The 19,850-nt window shown below is 48.1% G+C and overlaps 2 protein-coding genes and 1 long non-coding RNA gene across 10 annotated transcripts in view; 1 reads left to right on the forward strand and 2 right to left on the reverse strand.

Annotated features, from left to right (window-relative positions):
* The window catches only part of LOC127603426 (retinoic acid receptor alpha), a 187,310-nt gene that overhangs the window by 110,510 nt on the left and 56,950 nt on the right, over window positions 1–19,850 (reverse strand). The window lies entirely within an intron of this gene.
* Window positions 1–19,850, forward strand: part of LOC127603495 (uncharacterized) — a 149,654-nt gene that overhangs the window by 73,340 nt on the left and 56,464 nt on the right. The gene's annotated exons all lie outside the window — the stretch shown is intronic.
* Window positions 1–19,850, reverse strand: part of LOC127603459 (transcription factor 7-like 2) — a 59,537-nt gene that overhangs the window by 21,839 nt on the left and 17,848 nt on the right. For 2 of the 5 annotated variants that reach the window (XM_052069768.1, XM_052069767.1), the window contains exons 4-5: window positions 13,121–13,222; window positions 7,963–8,022 (exon numbers count right to left, since the gene is read on the reverse strand). The exons of 2 other annotated variants lie outside the window; for them this stretch is intronic. In XM_052069768.1, the coding sequence (XP_051925728.1) occupies window positions 7,963–8,022; window positions 13,121–13,222 (162 nt within the window). The remainder of the gene's footprint in view (window positions 1–7,962; window positions 8,023–13,120; window positions 13,223–19,850) is intronic. One more of the 5 variants, XM_052069769.1, reaches the window with a different exon arrangement.

Genomic DNA, 19,850 nt, shown 5'->3' on the forward strand with positions numbered 1-19,850 from the left:
GCGGGGGGCAGCAACAAGTCTAGGTTGCTCGGAAACCGTTAAAAAAAAAAAAAAGCGACAGCAGACCAAAAATCCTCATTTTGTCCATATTTTGTATTTAATGTCGCGCGTTTCAGGAAAGGACGCTAACGCTAAACGAAGAGTCATATCCAAAGACGGCCCCTGGAAAGTTGGGTCCAAATCTAATGTGGCATTTCAGGGTAAAATTCCTTTGACATGTGCAAATTTGATTCCTATCTGAATTCGGGGTGGCCATTCAAGTTTGCCCTGCTTCCACTTAACCGCTCCATTTGTGGCCATTGCTTGCTAACCCAGGAATGCCCCCCAGGGAGCTTCGTGAAGATTTGCTGTCTCGTTGCAGAAGGAAAAAAAAAAACGAACAAAAAAAAAGGTATGGGTAATTATCTGCGACGGTAATTGCCTCCGACTTGCCGCTTCCCTGTTATCAATCAACCATTTCAATTGTGCCTGTTATTAGACGATCCCAGGAAGTTTCGCCCAAACGGACTCTCATTAACGACGGACTCTTTGAGAGCTTTACACAGCCGAGAATGCTTTCCCATCCAAAACGGGCAAGTGCTATTTTAATGGCGCGTACGTAGGTGTCTGTTTACTCATGTTGTATTCATAATTCGGCCTCCTGCAGGGCATGCGCGTCCACCGAGTACCCTCGAACACGCCGTGAGGAGCCTTTCCAAAGGCAGCTACTTGTACACGCGCTGGTGCGCGCTCGGATGAAACAAAGCCTAACCGCACAAGTCAACCTCACCAAAAGAACACTCTTTTCAAATGTTCAGATGTTCTCTCCCTGGGTAGGAAAGAAAAGAGGAGGAAAAAAAAAAAAAAACAACAACAAAAAAAAAAACATTTTTCCACATTCACAACTAGGTTCCCCTCCCGTAGCGCCGTTTCCACGAACCGGAGTGAATTCCCCTCCCATCGATTTTCTCCCGGCTTTCCGAGCCCGGTGTCATCATCCTGTGCCCTCCCCTTCTTTTTTCTTCCCGTGGCATGACGCTAAAGAGGGACAGGAGGATTCACTGATACGGCCGCTGCAAAGTTTGGGATATCGATTCCGTTTTGATGCGGAAAAGAAAAACAAGCTCAAAAGACGGGCAGAGTCTTTTTGATCAGCACTACGGCGAGGCCAGTTCGTGGTGCCGATTGCGCATCGCATTGCATTGCCGGCCATTGCGCAGCCTCCAAAAAGCTATGCGGGGCCTATTCGATGCAGTGACCATAAAGGAATGGCGGACAGGATTCCTGCTGTCCGATGGCCCAGAGAAAGTGTCACCATGAGGCCTCCAACGCTAAAATGAGAAAACAAAAACAGAACGACTGATGGACAGTGCATCCGTTCGTGTATTCAAGGACAGTTACAAAAAAAAAAAAAAGAATCAAAGGCACGTAGCGTGTCGAAAAGTGTGCTTTTCACCGCGCGCTCAATTGCTGTGATGTGCATCCGTGTCCACTGGGGGCTACAATTAGCCCATCAAACTTATTCCGGCAGGGAATCCACAGCAGCACACCAATCGCCTTTTCTGGCTCTCTGAAGCCGGGGCGACTTGTCTAAGGAGGTAGCCTTTCATGTGCTGCGGCTGCGCGCCGCCCCCCGCCCCCCTTCCCCGCTCGTATTTTGCAGCCGTCAGCGCTGACGAGACGCAATTAAAATGGCGGCGGTAGCTGGTCGACGTGCGATCGACGCCAAATCGGGTAAAGGAGTGACTGAGGAAGCACCGAGAAGGCTTTTGGCTAACGGTGCCTTCCCTGCAAAAAAAAAATAAAAGCTGCATGTGAGCATTTATTTCTTATTCGGAGACTATTTCGCCCGGGCAGTGAACGAACGCTTGCCGAATACAATCATCCCATTTTTTGGGGGTACAATTTTCTTTTTCTTTTTTTTTTTTTTAAGAAATAGCCTTTAATATGTAGCATGGAAATTCACTAATTTAAATTACATAGTTTTTTTTAATAGTTTTTTTTCTTTCAGGCTGATATGTATATTAGGTACTTAAAAAATATATATTTTTTAAATCACCTGATAATTGATATATAGGCCGCTAAATGAAATGATATAGACGAGATATATTCTGGACATGAACACAAATTCTCACGCGGAAAATACATCATTTTTGTTCATGGGCAAACAAACGTGCTGTTTGGGGGTGGGGGGGGGGGTGATTTTGGAGTTACCATGTTTCCACCTGACGCCGGCGAGATAATCCAGCGTTACACAACAAAAGTGGACGCGAGCATGCACAGAGAGCTCGCAGGCCGTGACCTCATCTTGGCCTCGCATTTCGCCCAGAACGGGGAAGCTCCAGAGGGCCTCGGTGGCAGGCGGCCAGGTGATTACACACAAACGCGCACATTTGTATGGAGAGCGCAACAATTGCACCACTGGCAATCTGTCCTCCTCCTCCTCCTCCTCGTGACACACACTCAAACACGCGCTAATGCCTGGCCAAACACAAGGACGACATTCTGTCAAGGAGGATTACAACCATTCCAAGTTGACCCCCGCTTCCAGCCAGCCCGCCTCTGGCGTGACCGCGCCTGAATTTACGGCAGCGAGGCCAAAGAGCGTTTAAACAGGTGTGCGGCCCATGCAGATGCTCGGCGGTCGAGCATGTGCTTCACATTAAGCGAGCGCGCCGCGGGCCAGGGGAAGCTTGTCATTTGGCCGCCTCGTAAATTTCCCGCGTCGAGGAAGCCAATTCTGTCCGGGAGATTCTGAAATGCGCAACTCGGGAGTGAAGTGACAGTAATCTTGCTTTCATCGAGTATTTGGGAATCACGAGTGTCGACAGAAAATCTCGACCCGAACCCTCGACCCTGAACCCGAGTGGCCACTCCTACCGAGCATGATCTTATTCAAGTGTGTATGATGTGACCACAAACCGTTGCCAGCTCCCATCAACGCAACGCCACCCCGTAATTATTGGATAATGCTAATTGAACTTACTGAAAAAAAAAAAAAAAAAACACCACACCAATGTTAGAAACACGACGACTGTGATTATAGCATCTTACCAAACTCTATTCAAAAGTCTTCGAGCCACGACTGACGCGATAAAAAAAAACAATGAGCTGACTAATAGTTAAGTAGGCTGAAATGAATCGACACACAAACGTACTTTTGTGGCCGACCCCTTTTGCACTGAAGCCATTGTAGCCAGCCTAACGAGTTTCGACACTTCTCAGACGCTTCACGTGTTCCAAGAATCGAGGGTTTTTGTTCTCCGGCTATTTTCGACACTTTCATAACCGGCGGCGTGAGGGCAGACCGAAAGTATCGAGCGCTCTTAAAAAATTTGAAGAATTTGAAACTAGCCAAAACGCCGAACCCAAAGCGCTAACGTTCGAAACGTGTACATTTAGCAAACATCCTGAAAAAGGTCTCAGCGGTTGCTTTTGTACAACACGGACAGATTTGTCAGATGCAAACATCAAGGCGCAATGAATCGAGTCGAGTAACAATGAGACATTACAAATGCGGAGGGGTGGGGGGGACAGTGTGGCTAAAACGCGGCAACAAAGCGAAGTAGTCACGCTTCAAGGGAGCATCTTCCGCGTTCGTTATTCCAGAGTCACCCCCCCACCCCCCCCAAAAAAAAGAATCTGCCATAGATTGCCCCTGAATGCCAGCCACAGGCAAGGCAGCCATTCATGCCGGCGCTTGATTTAGGCACGCCTCGCTGCACGCCAATCAGCCCGGCCCCCTTCTGCATCGGCAGCCACTCGACTTGTCTGACGTTCCGACGCAAGATGGAGACACTGCCAAAAGTTCCAATTACAATAACCCGTTGGTGGGGGAGGGAGAGAGAAAAATCACAACAAATCCAAACTAGATTAGCTTGAGATTCAACATCAGCGCCATTTGCTGTCCGCTAACGAGCCCGCAGAGGAAACGGCGGCTTCGGTCCAGTTCCAATCACAAGGCCCCCATTTTTCTTTCCGGCGCAACTGTCACACAAACTGGTGCCGAAGCGCGGCTCGGTTAACTCTGGGAGGGTGTTAACAAGACAAATGAATGAATAAATACGGCGCTAATGTGTTTCCGTCATGTTAATCATGAATGAACGGTAAACTGCTTCTTTGACAGCGCCGACGATTCCATGACAGGCTCGTTTATTCTTTCCCTGGCACGCAGTTCCCGGAATCTTTCACCGGTCCGCCGTTATGAGTTTGGACGTATCGGCCCCGATATGCCGTCAGGATTGAGCCATCAAGCACGATGATCCCTCCCTTAATCTCGCAAATCCAGCTTCTCCTTTTCACCCCGTCACACTCGCCTTACGCCGAGGGTTTGTTTTTCCTCCCCCAAACGGGATCTTCAAGTTGTTCATTTTAATGCGACTCGCTACCTGAGCAGGTGTCATATTTTGTATTTTAGATATTGTTTTCTGATATTTCTGCGCCAACCTTTGACATCTATTAATTTGGTATTTTTTTATTGGATTAAAAAAAAATTTGAGAGTAATTTTAGAACATTTTTTTTGGGGGGGGCACATTATCAAAATTGATGTGAAATATTTTTGCATTTCTTTTTGCAGTTTGTAACAGATATTTTGGTGGAATATTTTTTTCTGTTATACATTTTTTCAGCTAATATTTTCATGCGGTTTTTTTTTTAATCAGATTGTTGGTATCATTTTAGGTTTGGTTGTAGGACTATTTTGTTGACAATTACCTGAATGTTACACATGATTTATGTCATATAGTTCATTTTTTTGCAGGCTCGCATGTTTTTGCTAGCTATGTCATTTTCGCGATATTTTTGTCATTCTCATGTCATATTTTGGGGGTATGGGGAAGCGGTGGTGTGTTTTTTCTTTCCTAGTAAAAAAAAAAAGCATATGTAATGTTTTGCCTCGTGCCACTCCCATTGGCAAACGCGGTATTTCTTTTTGGCAAGGCCACAATAACACCGGTAGGTTAAGGATGAGTAACCCGCCGAGCATGTGCACACCTGCACAGGTATGCAGTACGCCGTCTGATCGCATCATCGCCCGTCTCACTCAAGCGGCCAAAACTTCCAGGACAGGAAGAGGAAAGCACGCCGAGAGTAAACGACGCCTCGTATCGAATTCCTTCCGAAACAAAACCTTGGCACGCCGACAACGTCTGCGACACTGACTTGGAAGAAGGAAGGGGAAAAAAAATGTATATTGACACGCATCAAAACGAGTGGCAAACAAACTGGATGGGTCTTTCTTGGAACTGCGGAGAAGAACAAAAGCAACCTGAAAGCATTGTTTGCGGTACACCGGCAGCGTGACGGCGGAGTAGGAGGGCTGGGGAGGGAGGGAGGATTATGACGCCAGACGCCTAAAAACAGAACTGAGCAGATACCCCGCGTCCAACCCTGCAAAAGCTCCAAAGAAAAGCCCCTCTTCTTTTCTAAGGGGGCCGCAAACAAGAATTCCAGGCAGCTTAAGTACTCAAGGGAATCACTCAGCATTCCAGGACAACATTCAAATTTGACTGCGCCGGTGTACTCATCCACAACTTCAAATTGTTCCCGAAGGAATTCAAATCTCCCCACCGCACCCCAAAAAATAAATGTCAACGCTTGCTATACATTTTTTGTTTTGCCACCTTGACTTCAATGTGCACGCACGCACAAAACAGCAACGTTCAAGTCAATAAAACTGCGGAAAGTCTTGCGACACCCACTGCATTTACAAGTTTGCAACTTCCGCCACAACCGAAGAAGAACCCTGACCCCGGAATGCTAAGCATTTATTGGCACAATTGACGTACTCTTTGACATTAAGCCACATGTTTTGTTTTTTTTTGTGTTTGTTTTGTTTGTTGTTTTCCCCGAAGGCCTGACACAAGCATTGTTAGCAAAGCCTCGGTCTCGCTTCTTCTTCACAATGATGCCCGTCTCCCTTTTGTTCGTGCACGCCGCGTACTTTGTCTGCGTGGCTTCAGACTGCCGCGTCTTATGAAAGGCAAAAAAAAAAAAAAAAAAAAAAAAAAAAGCATTCACCTTCTTCTCAAAAGCTTGTCGTCTTGAAACTTCATCGAAAAGCGGGGGCAGACCTCTTGGGAATAACAAAGCGGGTCATTCACGGGGACGGAAATGTGACAAGGCCCACACATGTCGGGAGCGACAACGGCCTACGTGTTGTTTTGTGGATAACTTGGAGAAAACGTCCAATAGTTAGTTGGAGCTTTTCAAACTTCATTCCTGAGAGCAATTCATTTTCGGTTTCTCCCATCCAACCCCCCAATTTTTAAAAAATCTAATAGGGATTGTGGGTTTTTTTTTGTGATATTTTGCCGTTTTTACTTCTTTGGCATAAAAAAAAATAAAAATAAAAACAGATACCCCCCCCTCCCCGAAATAATCTCCTCATTGCATTTTACATGCGTGTCGTTTTGTCAAATGACAGGTTTTACTCCTCATTCCATCACTGCAGCCAACTTGTCATCCCCCATCCAGCCCGCCCCCGCCATCCAACCCCTCGTTGTATTCCCTCCTCCTCCTCCTCCTCCTCCTCCTTCTGGCTGCGCCCCCGCCCTTCCCGTGCCCTCAGCCCAGTGCTAATTGCTAAATCTGTTGAACCATGCCAGAGCCAACAATGAGACACCTGGAGTTTTGTCAAAACAAGTTTCCCTGTGAAACGGCCTCCGGTGTTCATACAGTAGCACAGCCAGCCGCCGGTTCTGTTGTCACTCAACGGGCCGGCCAGCCAGCTGCCACAGGCGGCTCAAGTTTGGACTACGGCAGACGGGGGTGGGGGGACGGGGGGGGCGGTCGGCTGTACAGTTCGTCAACAATACATTGGATTATCGATGCCACTTTGACCCTCATTATTGACGTAAAAGCTGCGAGTAAACTGTGATTACCGCATTTTTCCAACGCCTACTTAACACCGCCGGAGGGGATTTAACGAGTTCAAGTTGTCGAAGGCCGTGACAAGCGACGCCTGCGACTCGACCCGCGTCTGACAAGCTGTCATCTGAAACTCCGGTCACGCCTTTCCACGGCGGTCCGTGAAAAAGTGTGTTTCGTGCGACACCGATGCATACACGCGAGACAGACAGGTGAGCGAGCGGGCGGGCGGGCGCACCCAAACGCGATCCAGGCAGACCTCGTCAAACAAGTTCTAGCAAAGACGCAATCGCATGAGAGCTAAAGCCGGCCAAGGTGACACGGGGGAAAAACGGCACCGTTTCCCTTTGTGTTTGGCTCGTCTCGTTGACATAATCAAGCGCGCTTTGTGCCTTGAAGGGCTCGTCTAGTCGACAAGGCCGCGACGAGCCAAATGATCCCAGGAGGAAGTCCCGACCGACTCAACCCCTACCAGGATTGATCTGAAGTACTCCAACTTTGAGACAAACACAAGACGGGAGGGGGGGGGGTCTTTGGTGTCCTATCGCCACCGACAAACCTATTTGTCAAGTCCGTTTTGCGACAGGTGGGCGTGGAGGAGGGTCTCGCTCAGCTTGCGCTCGTCAAGCAGCGGAATGACAAACAGAGCCGTGTATATCATCCATATCCTTATGTTGACGAAGGTATTTTGGCAGGTGTGTTCTGAAGACACACGCCAACTGTTATGTATTGGGAGGGGGGGTGCACACAATTGAAACGCATCAGCTGGATCACCAAGGAATGTTAAGGATGAGGCAAAAAAAAGCATGGGGGCGCAGGGGGAAAACATACAGAAAGAGAAAATATCAGATTTAGTTTGGTTATGGGGAGGGGGGGGGGGCTCAAAAAGCCCAAGAAGCAAAATAACGAGAAGAAAGCAGCAGCAACTGACTGAGCAACAAGCAGAATCAAAGCAGGATTATCATCATCATCATCATCATCACCATGATCCCAAGGTATCTTTTTTGTTTTCTTTCAAATCAACAATTAGCAAGGGTTAATTTGGGTGGTGTGGAATAAAAACAAATCCATAAAAGTCTAGCATGATATCTTGGGGGAATTCAAAGGTCTCTCACCAAATGAAATTGGTGAAGGCTCAGATCTGACTGTCCAGGGAATTCCCAGCAGAAGGGCCCCTGAAAGGCAAAGATGGACGGTCCCAAGTCACACAATTATATGAGCTCTTCACAGACACACGCACGCACGCACAAAGCGGACCAGGATTTATGCAAAAAGCAAGGCGTTCTCCTTAGAAAATCCCACACTCCCTTATTTTCTGACTTATTCAAACGACGAGCTCGTCTCTCCGGACTCGGCCTCCTCCGGGGCGCGTGTCGGAGTCGGTTATTAGAGCTTTTACACTCAGAAAACAGCAGAAAGACGGCGCTCGTTTCTGGTTACGTCGATGTCTGTACCGGGCCGGCTCCTTGTTCCAACAATATTACACTCTTGAGTACGTTCCGGACATTTTGCTAGCTTTTTGAGAAGGAAAAAAAAAAGGGGGGGGGGCGGGATTCAGTGGCACTGCCGGAATTTAGATTGCAGATTTAAGTAAGATCAAATGTAAGAGTCACACAATGGAGAAATTTGCATGTCATCTTCAAGTCCTCAAAAATTGGGCACCCGTAAATCTCCCAAAGTTGCTTGGGCCAAAATAGAAACAAAGTAATAAATCAAAGTGGATCCTCCAAAATCTATTCAAATGAATACAAAATAATCTATTAGTAGGTTTTGACCCACATCCTGCCTCTTCTTCTTCTTTTTCTTTTTTTCTTCAAATTCATTTGCTAAGTGTGCATATGCAACATTGGGCTACCTCGGGACATCCGCGAAAGAGCAGCACAGCCCGATCACATCTTTGTACGTGTTGTCGAGCGTGCAGCTGTTGGCGCGAGCTATCTCAGCCGGCCCTCGGGGGGGGTTAAGTGCAAGTGCAAATAGAAGCCAGTGATCTCAGCGCCGAGAAAGCAACTTGTCGGATTGCTTTCGGGCACCGGAGTTGGTCAGTACACCAAAGGTTAGGTTGGCTTTTCTCAGCAAAGTTCTCTGCCCCTCAAGTCTCTCTGGCTCACTCTTAAAGGGAGCGTCGAGCCCCAAAAAATTATATTTACAGAATAGGTTCCATGCAGCCCCACTGGTCTGATAACTGATATCACGTACGTGGAATAGAAATTAGGCAGTAAAATCCAGCCTTTTTTTTTTTCTGTCCATGTCAGCGAGCGGCCATTTTGCCACTTTCTGTCGACTGACAATGACATCACAGCCGCTCAGAGAAGAAATCATTCTGACAATGTTTCTCGGAAGGGGACCTCCTAAAAACGGGTTCTCGATTGAAAGGATCAACGTGACTCTTTGAGTCATTGTTGTCTTGCTTGACAAAGTCAACACCGTGAGTGGATCGTCTACGTCCAGACAACAACATCAGGCCCAATAGGGCGCCTGCCTTAAGCAAACGTCTGCGGAGGACGACGTGGAACAGATAGGCATCAACGCGTGCGCGGTCTCGGTGAGGTCCTAAGTTCGGTGCGTGGGTGGCGTCTGCTGATCATTCATTCATAAGAAAATCCCGCCGGGCCTCCCCCCTCAGTCCCGACGGTCCAGGTGCACGGCCCATTCAGACCACAGGAAGTCCCCTTGTATCCGACTGGAGAGAGAAGTGACAAAGATAAGATAAGATAAGATATCCTTTATTCGTCCCACACTGGGGAAATTTACAAAGAAAGGTGAATTTGATCCGGTAACTGTCTATTCACTCGCTGACCTCATGGAGCAGTCACATGACCATCCAGTGCCACTCAAGAGTTCAACGTACTCCTAATGTTAAAATTAAGGGCGCTAAAATGCTAGGGGGGTCCCGCTAGCCGTAAATATGTCCAGATTCCATCACATCCTCTTCGCTAATTATCACACACTCAAGGCGAGGGGGTTGGCAGGGGGTGCGACGCGGCGAGGGCCCTCTCCGCCCGCCCCATTTCCTGGTCCCCGGGACGCTTTCTCTTCACAGCCTCGACGACACAATGACGCGCTCGTCAAAGCGCAGTCGGGAAATGGTTAACGCTCCAGCCGGCCCCCGCTGCCAGTGAAAGGCGGCGAAACAATGGCGGCATTGTTGCCCGCTAGACGTTGATGCTGTGAGTGCGCGTGAGACTGCGTGCGTTCGTACTCCTGCCCCAATTGCGAGAGTGGCAAATTAAGACAACCAATCAGATTGTGAGTTGCTTCTACCTATGCCCACTTTCCTGTCACCAACAAATGATTTCATGGTATTACTTCTGATTAAAAAATGTTTTCAAAAAAACATTTTCTCTAAAAAGAAGACAAACTGTTAACGTAGCACTTTCCTTTTAAAAAAAACAATATTGATGTACTTTTCTGTAATCAAAAAATGTACTATTTCTGTTGCTGGGGTTGATATTTCACATTCCGCAAAAAGAAATAGAAAAACTATCAATACAGCAGCGAGAGGTGACAAAGCAACAAGTGTTTTATTTCACCCTTTTCCCTGCGGCGCTGCCATTTTCTTGGAATGGCTTCCTTGAAAGAAAAAAAAAAACCCCATCAACAGTTGTGGCAAAGTGTCTACAAGCTACATTTGCCAAATCCGAAACGCGTGTCCATATCGTGATAGGTTTAATTTGCAGTGGTTTCGATTTTTCGCCTGGATGGCCCCTGGCCATTTGGCCGCTTGTTAGCAACACTCTTATCTCGCTGACCAATCGGCGGCGGCGTCTTATCGCGGCGGGAACAGCCCTGATACAAGCGCTGCGGGCGGGGCCAGGTCAAGGTGTCAGGAGTGATTTCCTCTCATTTGCAAACAAAAACAAGGAAACCACTGTTGACAGCGCTTATTGATAAGGGGAATCGTGGTGCTGAAACGACGAGGCCGGCTTGCGGTCAAGAGATTGATTGAGTGACACGGGCAGGGGGGCGGCGGGGTCGACAATGAACGCAGTCCACAGGAATCAGTCCCCCCCCCCTTTTTTATTTTTTTTGCTCTTCTCTTTTCCAGATGCAACACAGTTGGTATGATGCAAACCGAGGAAACATTCAATTGCACCTCCTTCGCAGTCAAGAGGTTGATAGCAGAGCAGGAGGAAAAGAAGGAGCGCCAACAATACAAGCTGCGTTTCACGTTCAATTTCATCACGCGCAGCAACGGCAACTTGTGTGTGTGCGCGTGATGCTGCAATGCCCCGGAGCTTTGCGTCCTGTGTGCTGAAGGGGAAAAGAACGAGGCAAAAAAAAAAATTTAATAAATTGGGCGTGGAGGGGGGGACCCTACTGAGTTATTTATCATCAAGTTCAAGAGTTTTTCTTGACCTAACAAAGACACCTTCAGAAATGGACGCATCAACTTAGCTACAGGGGTGTAATACGCTGAAAATAATTTCATACAGTGTTACACTGACTTCTATTTGATTCACTGATCGCAACCTGCGGATTTGTAGTATTCTCAAGCAATTGAGGAATGAGACACCCTCACAGTAGAGTAGTGCCGAAATATCTGCAAATGGTGATAATCCACAAACAGCAAAAACTCATGGAGATCGACAATCCACAAACAGCAAATCCTGCAAATAGCGAAAAACCACAAATGGCGAGCTTTGCCCAAACGTAATTAGCACAGCCTGGACACATTAGCCATCCATCCACCTCCTATTTGCAGCGCTTTGTCCTGACGAAGGTTGCGGACGCGCTGGAGCCCTTCCCAGCTGACTCCGGGCAGTCGGCGTGGGATATCCTGAACTGGTTGCCAGCCAATCACAGGGCACACAACATACAACCATTCACGCTTAAAATCACAGCATTGCAGCTGTGATCATCGAATTTCCCCCAGGGGATAAATGATGTTGAAATATAGAGTGCAGTATTTGTCTGCAACCATTAGGGGCGCTGTTGATTCACACGGAGCCACGATGGGAGGTAGAAGAACAACGGCGACAACAGGCTGCAACAATGAGCTGCGTGCGTGTCGATTTGTGCTTTGGCGTGACGCAGTAGCGTTAGGATCCAACTTAACATGCCGCTGGCGGCGATGCGAGAGCTGCGCGCAGCAGAGATTGTCAAAATGAGAAAAAACGGCCAAACGTGTTCATTTTCCCCATGTAGCCAAACGCCAGTTTCGAGTCGTAACGCACTGCTGCCTTTTGTTTTGCACTTCGGACTGTTTTAAAGAGAAACAACAATCACAGCCACAATGATGTCAGACGCTTCTTTGTTAGTGCACAAAGGTTGCAACGCCAAGCAATAAACTTTGTTCCCGAACTCCGTTTAAAAGGAGTCATAAAAAGCGCTCGTGGAAGTTGGAAGCAAGGCCCCGTGGGCATTTCAAGCCGGATGAGTCATTTTCAAGAAAAATAAAAAGCGGGAGTATTTACCTGCCTACCACCGCTTTAAGGACTCATTTTCGGCGAGTCCTGAAATAACAGCGCAAGATAAAATAACACAAAAAAAAGGGGACCCGCTGAACTGGCGGGTTTAAAAATAACACCAGCATTCAGCGCAAGAGAAGGAGCGACTCCAGCCGGTTTTGTTGTTTGTTTAGGGGGGGGGGGGTTTCGCAATCACACTTTGTCGTCTGAATCGACCTTACCAGGGAGGCTGAGGAGTGTGCCAATCCAGAGGCAGCAATTCCAAACAATAAAATGAGAACAAATTCTGTTCTTCAACGACTGCCGGAGCACTTTCACAAATTCTCCATCTCAAACACAGAAACTTACGGTTGTTAATTTGCCAGCAACCCCCACTCTCATTGATTTTCCCTCCTGGCTGACCCCGGCGGGCGACCGCCGCCACCTCATCCTCACACTCAACCTTACTGCCGACCTCTGGAAAAAACTTTTCGCCTCTGAGCGCAAACGAAACAACGAGGCTGGAAGTGCGACCGGCTGCCTCCTTCGGTATCGACATGCCCGCGGTGGACGGATGCTCGGGCCCGGCCGGCTTCTCTCGTTCTCGCCGACAAATGCCAGAGTTTTCTGTCCTGCATCTCCGCGGGGTCGGATAATCAATGTCGGACAAGCGCCCACGCTCGGCGTTACGTCATTCCCGAGTAAGCTTATCGAAACGCTTGCACCTGCCGCGCTCCCAAAGGTTAGCGCCTCGCCAATGGAGTAAAAACGCGCAAATAAACGCAGGCATTTGTTTATTAACTCTGTTGTTGAGGGGGAGAAGACGCTGCATTTGGCTTTGGAGAGGGGGGGGGGGTACGGACGGGAAGCAGTTGCTACTTACGACGATGTGTGCCGGTGACGGGGACCTGGCATCTTTAAGTGCTTGTCTACTCTGAAGACCTCCAGGTTGAACATCTAGCAGGGGCCATTTCATCTGTAGGTACTGAATGGCAGAAAGGAAACAAGAATGGAAAGAAAGGGGAACAAAACACGTTAATGCAGAAAGCAAACGAGAACAACGTAAAGTCAGACGACGACGACGACGACGGACATTTCTTTCGATGGCCGTGCAAAACTCAAAAACATGGATGGTGGATGGAGGGTACGATTGATTTCACACTCGGCCATTTTTGGTGTGTGATTTTCTGCATTATGTACATTTTAACCTCAATGAAAACCGGACAAGGCTAAGGTGGAGGTTCCAACGAGCGCCACGCAGTTTGTGGCTCGGCGGTGACCTCATGTCATAAATGGGACTGTTGAGAGTCTTTTATTGACAGCCATAAAAAGGTCCGAGCGTGGCGTCTCAGCAGGCTAGACCTCCTGACGGCTCGCATAAATGATTGACTCGGCCCATATCAGACGTTTCACCCAAAGCCTTTCGCTCTTGCCTCGCCGAGTCACACGTTTGAGCACAGATAAGCGGAAACAAGGGTCATGTGAAACGTTTGTCAGAACGGGATGACACACTGGATGTCGTACTTTTTCCCAGCAAGACTATTCCCGCAGACTTTTCCTTTCCTCGCAAATCACTTTTTTTTTTTTTTTTAATGTGTGTGTGTTCCGCCGCAATTCACCTGAACCTTAAAATGTCAACCTAACTGCAACCATATGACACAACGACCTGGAAATATGCTGACAATCAGGCAAAAAGATGTCTGGTAGAAATTTCGGGTTCTCCCCCCGCCCCCCACATACTGAAAATTGACAGTTTTGGAGATGCACGATTCTGCCCGACATCAGCGCCTTGTATGAGTAGTTCAAATTTCTTTGACCCTAAAATGGTGGCTTCAAACAAAATGGCGGTTTCTTTCTTTTCAAATTGACTTTAATGTCTCCTATTGAAATCTTGATATGGGCGTTAGCATGTTCTAGAAGAAGGACCTTTTTGTTCCTTTGAGCACACTGCCTTTTTTTTGTCCAAGGAATAATATTGTACATTCCCACCATCAAGACATCCGCACGGAGAAGTTTGCTTGAGGTCGAGACGGTGTCAGACCGACGTTCCGTATAAAGCGTGAGCGCGGATCTTTGTTTATTTTTAATGCTGACCTTTTTTGTGTACGTTGCCATACAAGTGCACGGTTAGATTAAGTATCTTTTGGGTTGCCATCCAGCAGGAGTGCCCGCTAGTTTGTATGCACGTCTGTGTGCGTGTGTGTGCATGTGTGTGTGTGTGTTTGAGTCAGCTCTGGTCGGAGAGAGTGTGTCACGACCCTTCCTGAGACTGTGTCTAAATCAGTGGTAATTAGCGCAGAGTTCACCGTGGGGTGCCTGCAAGTGGTCGAGGCTGGAGGGAGTTATTGACTCCATGACCACGGTTACAACCCCTGCAAAGGAGGAGGTGTGTGGGGGGTACTGTTGCCTGGTGTTTCTTCACTTCTCATTTATGACCACAAGACAGATTTTAGTGCTGGAAAGCTGTCTTTGTTTATGCTTGTTTGTATGTGTGTGTGTGTGTGTGTGTGTGGAGGAGGGGGGGGGGATGAACCGTTGTAAAAACCTGCGTTGAGGTCTGTCGAGGATTTATGGACCCCCTACACGCTGGTAATTAATTGTCACGGTGGGGCCAGGGGAGAATGATTGGGAGTGGATGGAAGGAAGTGACGGGGCGGCCATGTATGCAATGTCGCCGCCATGTTGGATGTGTCAAAGTTGCACGGTCATTGAGCATGCGTCCATAATTTGCTGACTGAAGACGTATCGACTATTTGACAAAACCAATTTCTCTTGATTACCTGTCAAGTAACAACGTTTGGCCATGACAATGTCATTTTGCAAACAGAACTGGACGAATTGGTGCCGAACTCTATGAAGTGCCACATTTGCAGAATATTGAAGCTAGCCTCCAAGCATTTAGCCTCTCTAAGTTATTAGCTTGATATAAATCATGAGTTCAATATTAGAGGAACAACGTTACATACACTGATAGCTGTAAACACTCATGAAAACATAAAATGACATGAATTATTCATATTTTGTGCAATGCGCAATTTTTTTTAATGCATTTTAGTCAAGTCATATTGTCTTTCAATACTGCTGAGTTTGGACTATGGTGCTTGCGCGGGCCAGGAACGAATCCCCTGCGATGGACGCCGTTCACTCGACATGCATTCGTTTACGGGGGAAGATCTGACATTTTCAATTTGGCGGAAGTGCCGGCGGACTGCAGCAACAACGAGCCAATGAGGAGTCTGCGCATGCGCTGTATGCTGCTGTCATCTATGCAGTAATTCAAGATGAGTGCGGGAGATGAGCCAGCGAGGCCGGCCAGGCCAGCGCCGCCGCAGCGGAGGGGCAAACTGCAAAGCCGAGCGTTGGAATGTCCCGTCGGCGCATGTGCGCACATGCTCGCAAATATGTCAACGCAGCTGTAGCATGAGGACATTCTAAGGCAGGGTGAAGGTGACACCCTCTCGAGAGTGGCACTGGGTTGATTTCTGGGGAGGCGGGGGGGACGGAGCGCATGTCCAAACAAGTGGCCCCACTTTAGCTCGCCGATTGCAAATGTCCTCGCGCACTAATCTCTCCTGCAGCTTTTACATGCATGCCAAAGAAAACGGAGCCCTGGCAAGCGCCGGCTTTTCCGACCAACGCCCCCTCCCCCCTTTCCCCATCCCTCTCTCCCTCCATCAACGGACACACTGCCTGGGCTTGAGTCGGCCGCAACCTCTGACCCGTCTCTGCTGCTCCCAAGCCCCCGCCGGCTGCCCCCCGCGCCCCCCTACTTCGCAACCTGAAAACTCTCCCGCTATGAGGGGGGCCTCCTGGGTAACTCAAGAGCCATTCCAAAGTGACAAATTGCTGCAGAGTTCCAGGATAACTCTCTCGTCTCCGCTTGTCTGTCTTCCTGCACTCCCGCCCCTCCTCAAACAACCCCCCACATGCTAAGAACCACCCAGATTGCTCCTCTCTCCCCTTTGCAGCCCATTCCCACCCCCCTTTGCAAGGCCACCCCTTCTCGTCACCCCCAGCCGGCCCCACAACGGAAGCTGAATGACTCAATTGTCTCTGATGAAGTGAAAGACAACGGGGTCCTCCAAATCATTGTATCGCAATGAACTCAACTCCCGCCAGGGGTAAATTTTTCACCCCAGGCAAACCAAAGCTTTTTGGTGGGGGTTGGAGTTGGGATTATTTCTGGTCTTCAGCCTATTAAAAGAAAGACTTTTAAAAGGCAAAAGTCTTGAAATAGCTTGGGTGCTGGAAGCAATCATTTGAATGACCATGAGTCCAAGTGACACGTGTGTGTGATGACACACGTGTCGAAATGGGTGTGATAGTCATTCACAGAAGCCAAAGATTTCTTCAAAATTCCAGTGAAGACCAGCGCATCTCGAGATTTGTGTGGAGTCCTTACCTATTTATGTTGGACGAGCCATTCACTTTCCCATTCTCTCTGGAATGGCCGTTGCTCGTTTGTTGATCAGAATTTATTTGCGGCCGGCAGATTTATTGACCGAATGATTGATGCTGTTTCACTCATTCAAGTGGGAAAGGCCAAGTCTTTGGAAAGTTCTTAAAAACAAACCATTTTTTTTTTCTGTCAATCAAGTTGCCACCTGATAAATTGCATCACGCGACCGCTGAAACAGAAGCCAAAAGCGTTCGTTGTGGGATTACGAGTAAACGCTAGCTAGAAATTCAGTATCGCTCTTCGGCAGGGGGGGGAACCGTTGGACAGACGAGGGGTCCGACAGGCGGCAGCAACGTTCGGGCGCAAGAGGAAGGGGTGGCGGGGTCGGAAACGGACAAATAGCAGCTTGGGTTTACAGTCAGCATATGGATGTTGTGTGTGGCGACGGGACTACAGCAGAGCTCCAATCCATCTGTCAGACATGGCCGACCATAAATCATACACGATTGTGCGGAAAATTCCGACTTGCGCAAATTAGACACACCTGAAAGCCGCATTTGGAAACACTTTTGGTAAAAGAAGCCCAGAAGAAAAAAAACAACAACAAAAAAGAAACGCGCTCGGAGATGGGATTGACATCATGCAGATTACGCTCAATTAAACCGCTGGCGCTTTAAAGAGCTTTATTAAAGTCTGACGAGCTAAAAACGAGTTTGAGAAGCCCATTAAAAAGAAAAGCCATGTGAGTAAACTACCCGGCGGATTAACGGATTAACCCAACTAGTTTGACTCCAATCTGATCCCTCTAAAAGCAGCCAGGCCGCGTCTTCACTTGATCTGTTTGCAGTAAGAGTCTCTTCTTGGGAACAGGTGGAAGGCAAGGCGCAAACAACAGTTGTTGAGGATGGGTCACTTTAATTTGCTGCGCGACAGAGGGCAGCGGAAGCTTAATTCTTCCTCGTTGGAATCCCCCCCGGGGTTGAAAAACAAATGCGGGGATACAGATGTTTTTGGAGAGGTCACTGGATGAAACTCTGGCGCAAGAACAAGCAACGCGGGCAGCTTGGGCCTACTAATACACATTTTATGAGTAAATATTGGAGCGGAGAAAAAAAATAAAAATACGCCCCACCTGCATTGATAGCCGGAGGCCATTCGCAAGCAGGAAAATAAAAGGCGGAATACGGGAAGGCCTGGGGTTTGCGTGCCCTGCGGCGGGAACGGGTCCAGCGCGGCGATATTCACTCCACTTGGGGGATTGAGGGGAGGAGCTTGACCGGACTCTTACAAATCAACGCCAATTCTGACGGGCGGTGCCCGCGCGGCCTCCCCCCCGTCTCATGACCAAACGTCGACTTGACTCGCATTTTAAAACGAACGCGCGAGTGTCAAACTGCAATTTTGAAGTTGCAGCAACCTCAGATATTCTTTCGCCGCCTGGGACTTTTATATTCGTCACTTGGAATCTAACCACGGACCGACATAAAGGTTTGTTTTTTTGCTTTCAGGTCAAACTTCTGCTTCTCATTACAAAAAAAATGGAAAGAGCAAGAAATAGACTTTTTTTTTCTTTTTCAGGTGAAAGAAGTCAACACTTTGTTTCAGCAGAAGAGGGAAGTCGGCTTTAAAAACGTCAGGCAGCGAATGAGTTGGTATTTGTCAACTTGGTCATTGAACAGCCAAGAGAAGACATGTACACCACTGCCGTCACAATATCTTGCATGATTTCGTTCCAGAAAACTTTTCCAAACTCAGCACGCTCGATTAGTGGTTGTGTGTCATGCTTGGCATGTCTGCCTCAAAGAAAGGCGATCCGGGTTTCATTCTGCGCTGGAGTTTCCAGGTCCCCAAAAACACGATTCTTCGCTTAACTGGACAGGCGAATTGCTCTGCCATTGACTTGGTGACCAGTTGTGGGTGTCCACTGCATTTAGTTTTTTTTTTTATTCTTCTTTTTTCTCTCCCTTGTTTTAAGACTCCGTCAACCAACACTTGACCTTTGACCCGGCCTGTCATGGATGTTTATCCTGCTCCCTTGAACATTGCTTCATGAGATAAATACAGTTTCTGCTCTTGCGCTGTTGACTTAATAGGTGTGGACAAATGTGCGAGTCAAAAACCGACCCCGGTGACCAGTAAATGGTGAGGATTACGCAACTGCTTGCTACCTTGTAAAAGAAGTTTAAAAAACATCCACAAGAAAAATGTTGCAAAACGACGGCGAGCTTGCTTGTTGAAATGATGACGTTAGCCATGTCGGAATTTTCCCCGTTTTCAAATCAATTTACCCGTTAGAATGAAAATTACAGCTGCACTCGCAAATCCCGTGACATCATCGGGAAGGTCAATTCAGATTTTTTAAATAGTTGAAGTGGATTTGACGTGAGGATCCAGTGACAGAAATTGGCTTGAGCGCAATCTTTCACCTTCTCCATTTGACTCCGAGGAGTCCGCAGTGTTCCATTTCTTCAAACCCTTCCCTCCCCCGGTCCGCCTTCCCCCTCATCCCGCGCCATCAGGAGTATCTTGGCCGCTCTATAAATAGCGACGGTGAGGATGGAGGGCCAGCAGGAGATGGCGAGGCTTCCATCAGCCTGACTAATGAACAGGCCTTCCCTGGCAAACCTTTAGCATCGGGCGCCGCTGTGGAGCCTCTTTTTAAGATGCTTCCTACTCCAACAAGAGTCGCGCTAGCTGTTCATCTGTTCATCTTACGGGCAACCAGTTCAGGGTGCGGTCCGACCCTCCGCCAAAAAGTGAGCCGGGATAGGCTCCAGCAAGCCCAATGATCGGGATAAGCGGTGCTGAAATGGTTGAATGGATGCTAACCAAAATGCCTATCCAAAAATATTTGCGTCATCCTACCCCTCAGAACATTTTTGGGGGTGTCATCCGGCTAATCGACCGACAATCAACGTACAAAACTTCCAACGAGCCAAACAAATGGCACTTGTGCTAACGGACAACGAAGGCAACGACAATCTTTTGGAGTCATCTTCCTCGAAAGCTGGCCAACAATAATAAAATTACACTTGAGGGTGCCAAGTCTTCAACTCTTTTTAGCTCGAGCGCGCCAGACATCAGTTGTCGTTTTTCTGGCATTGGATGAACACCCTTCACATTGTGAAAAGGGATCATAAACGGGTCCCTCGGCTCGCCTGCCGACTCGTGTTCCTTTCCGCCGTGCAACTCGCAATCTACCTGTGCTAACACC

This window comes from Hippocampus zosterae, chromosome 7 (assembly GCF_025434085.1).
Source record: "Hippocampus zosterae strain Florida chromosome 7, ASM2543408v3, whole genome shotgun sequence".
Classification (NCBI taxonomy): Eukaryota; Metazoa; Chordata; class Actinopteri; order Syngnathiformes; family Syngnathidae; genus Hippocampus; species Hippocampus zosterae.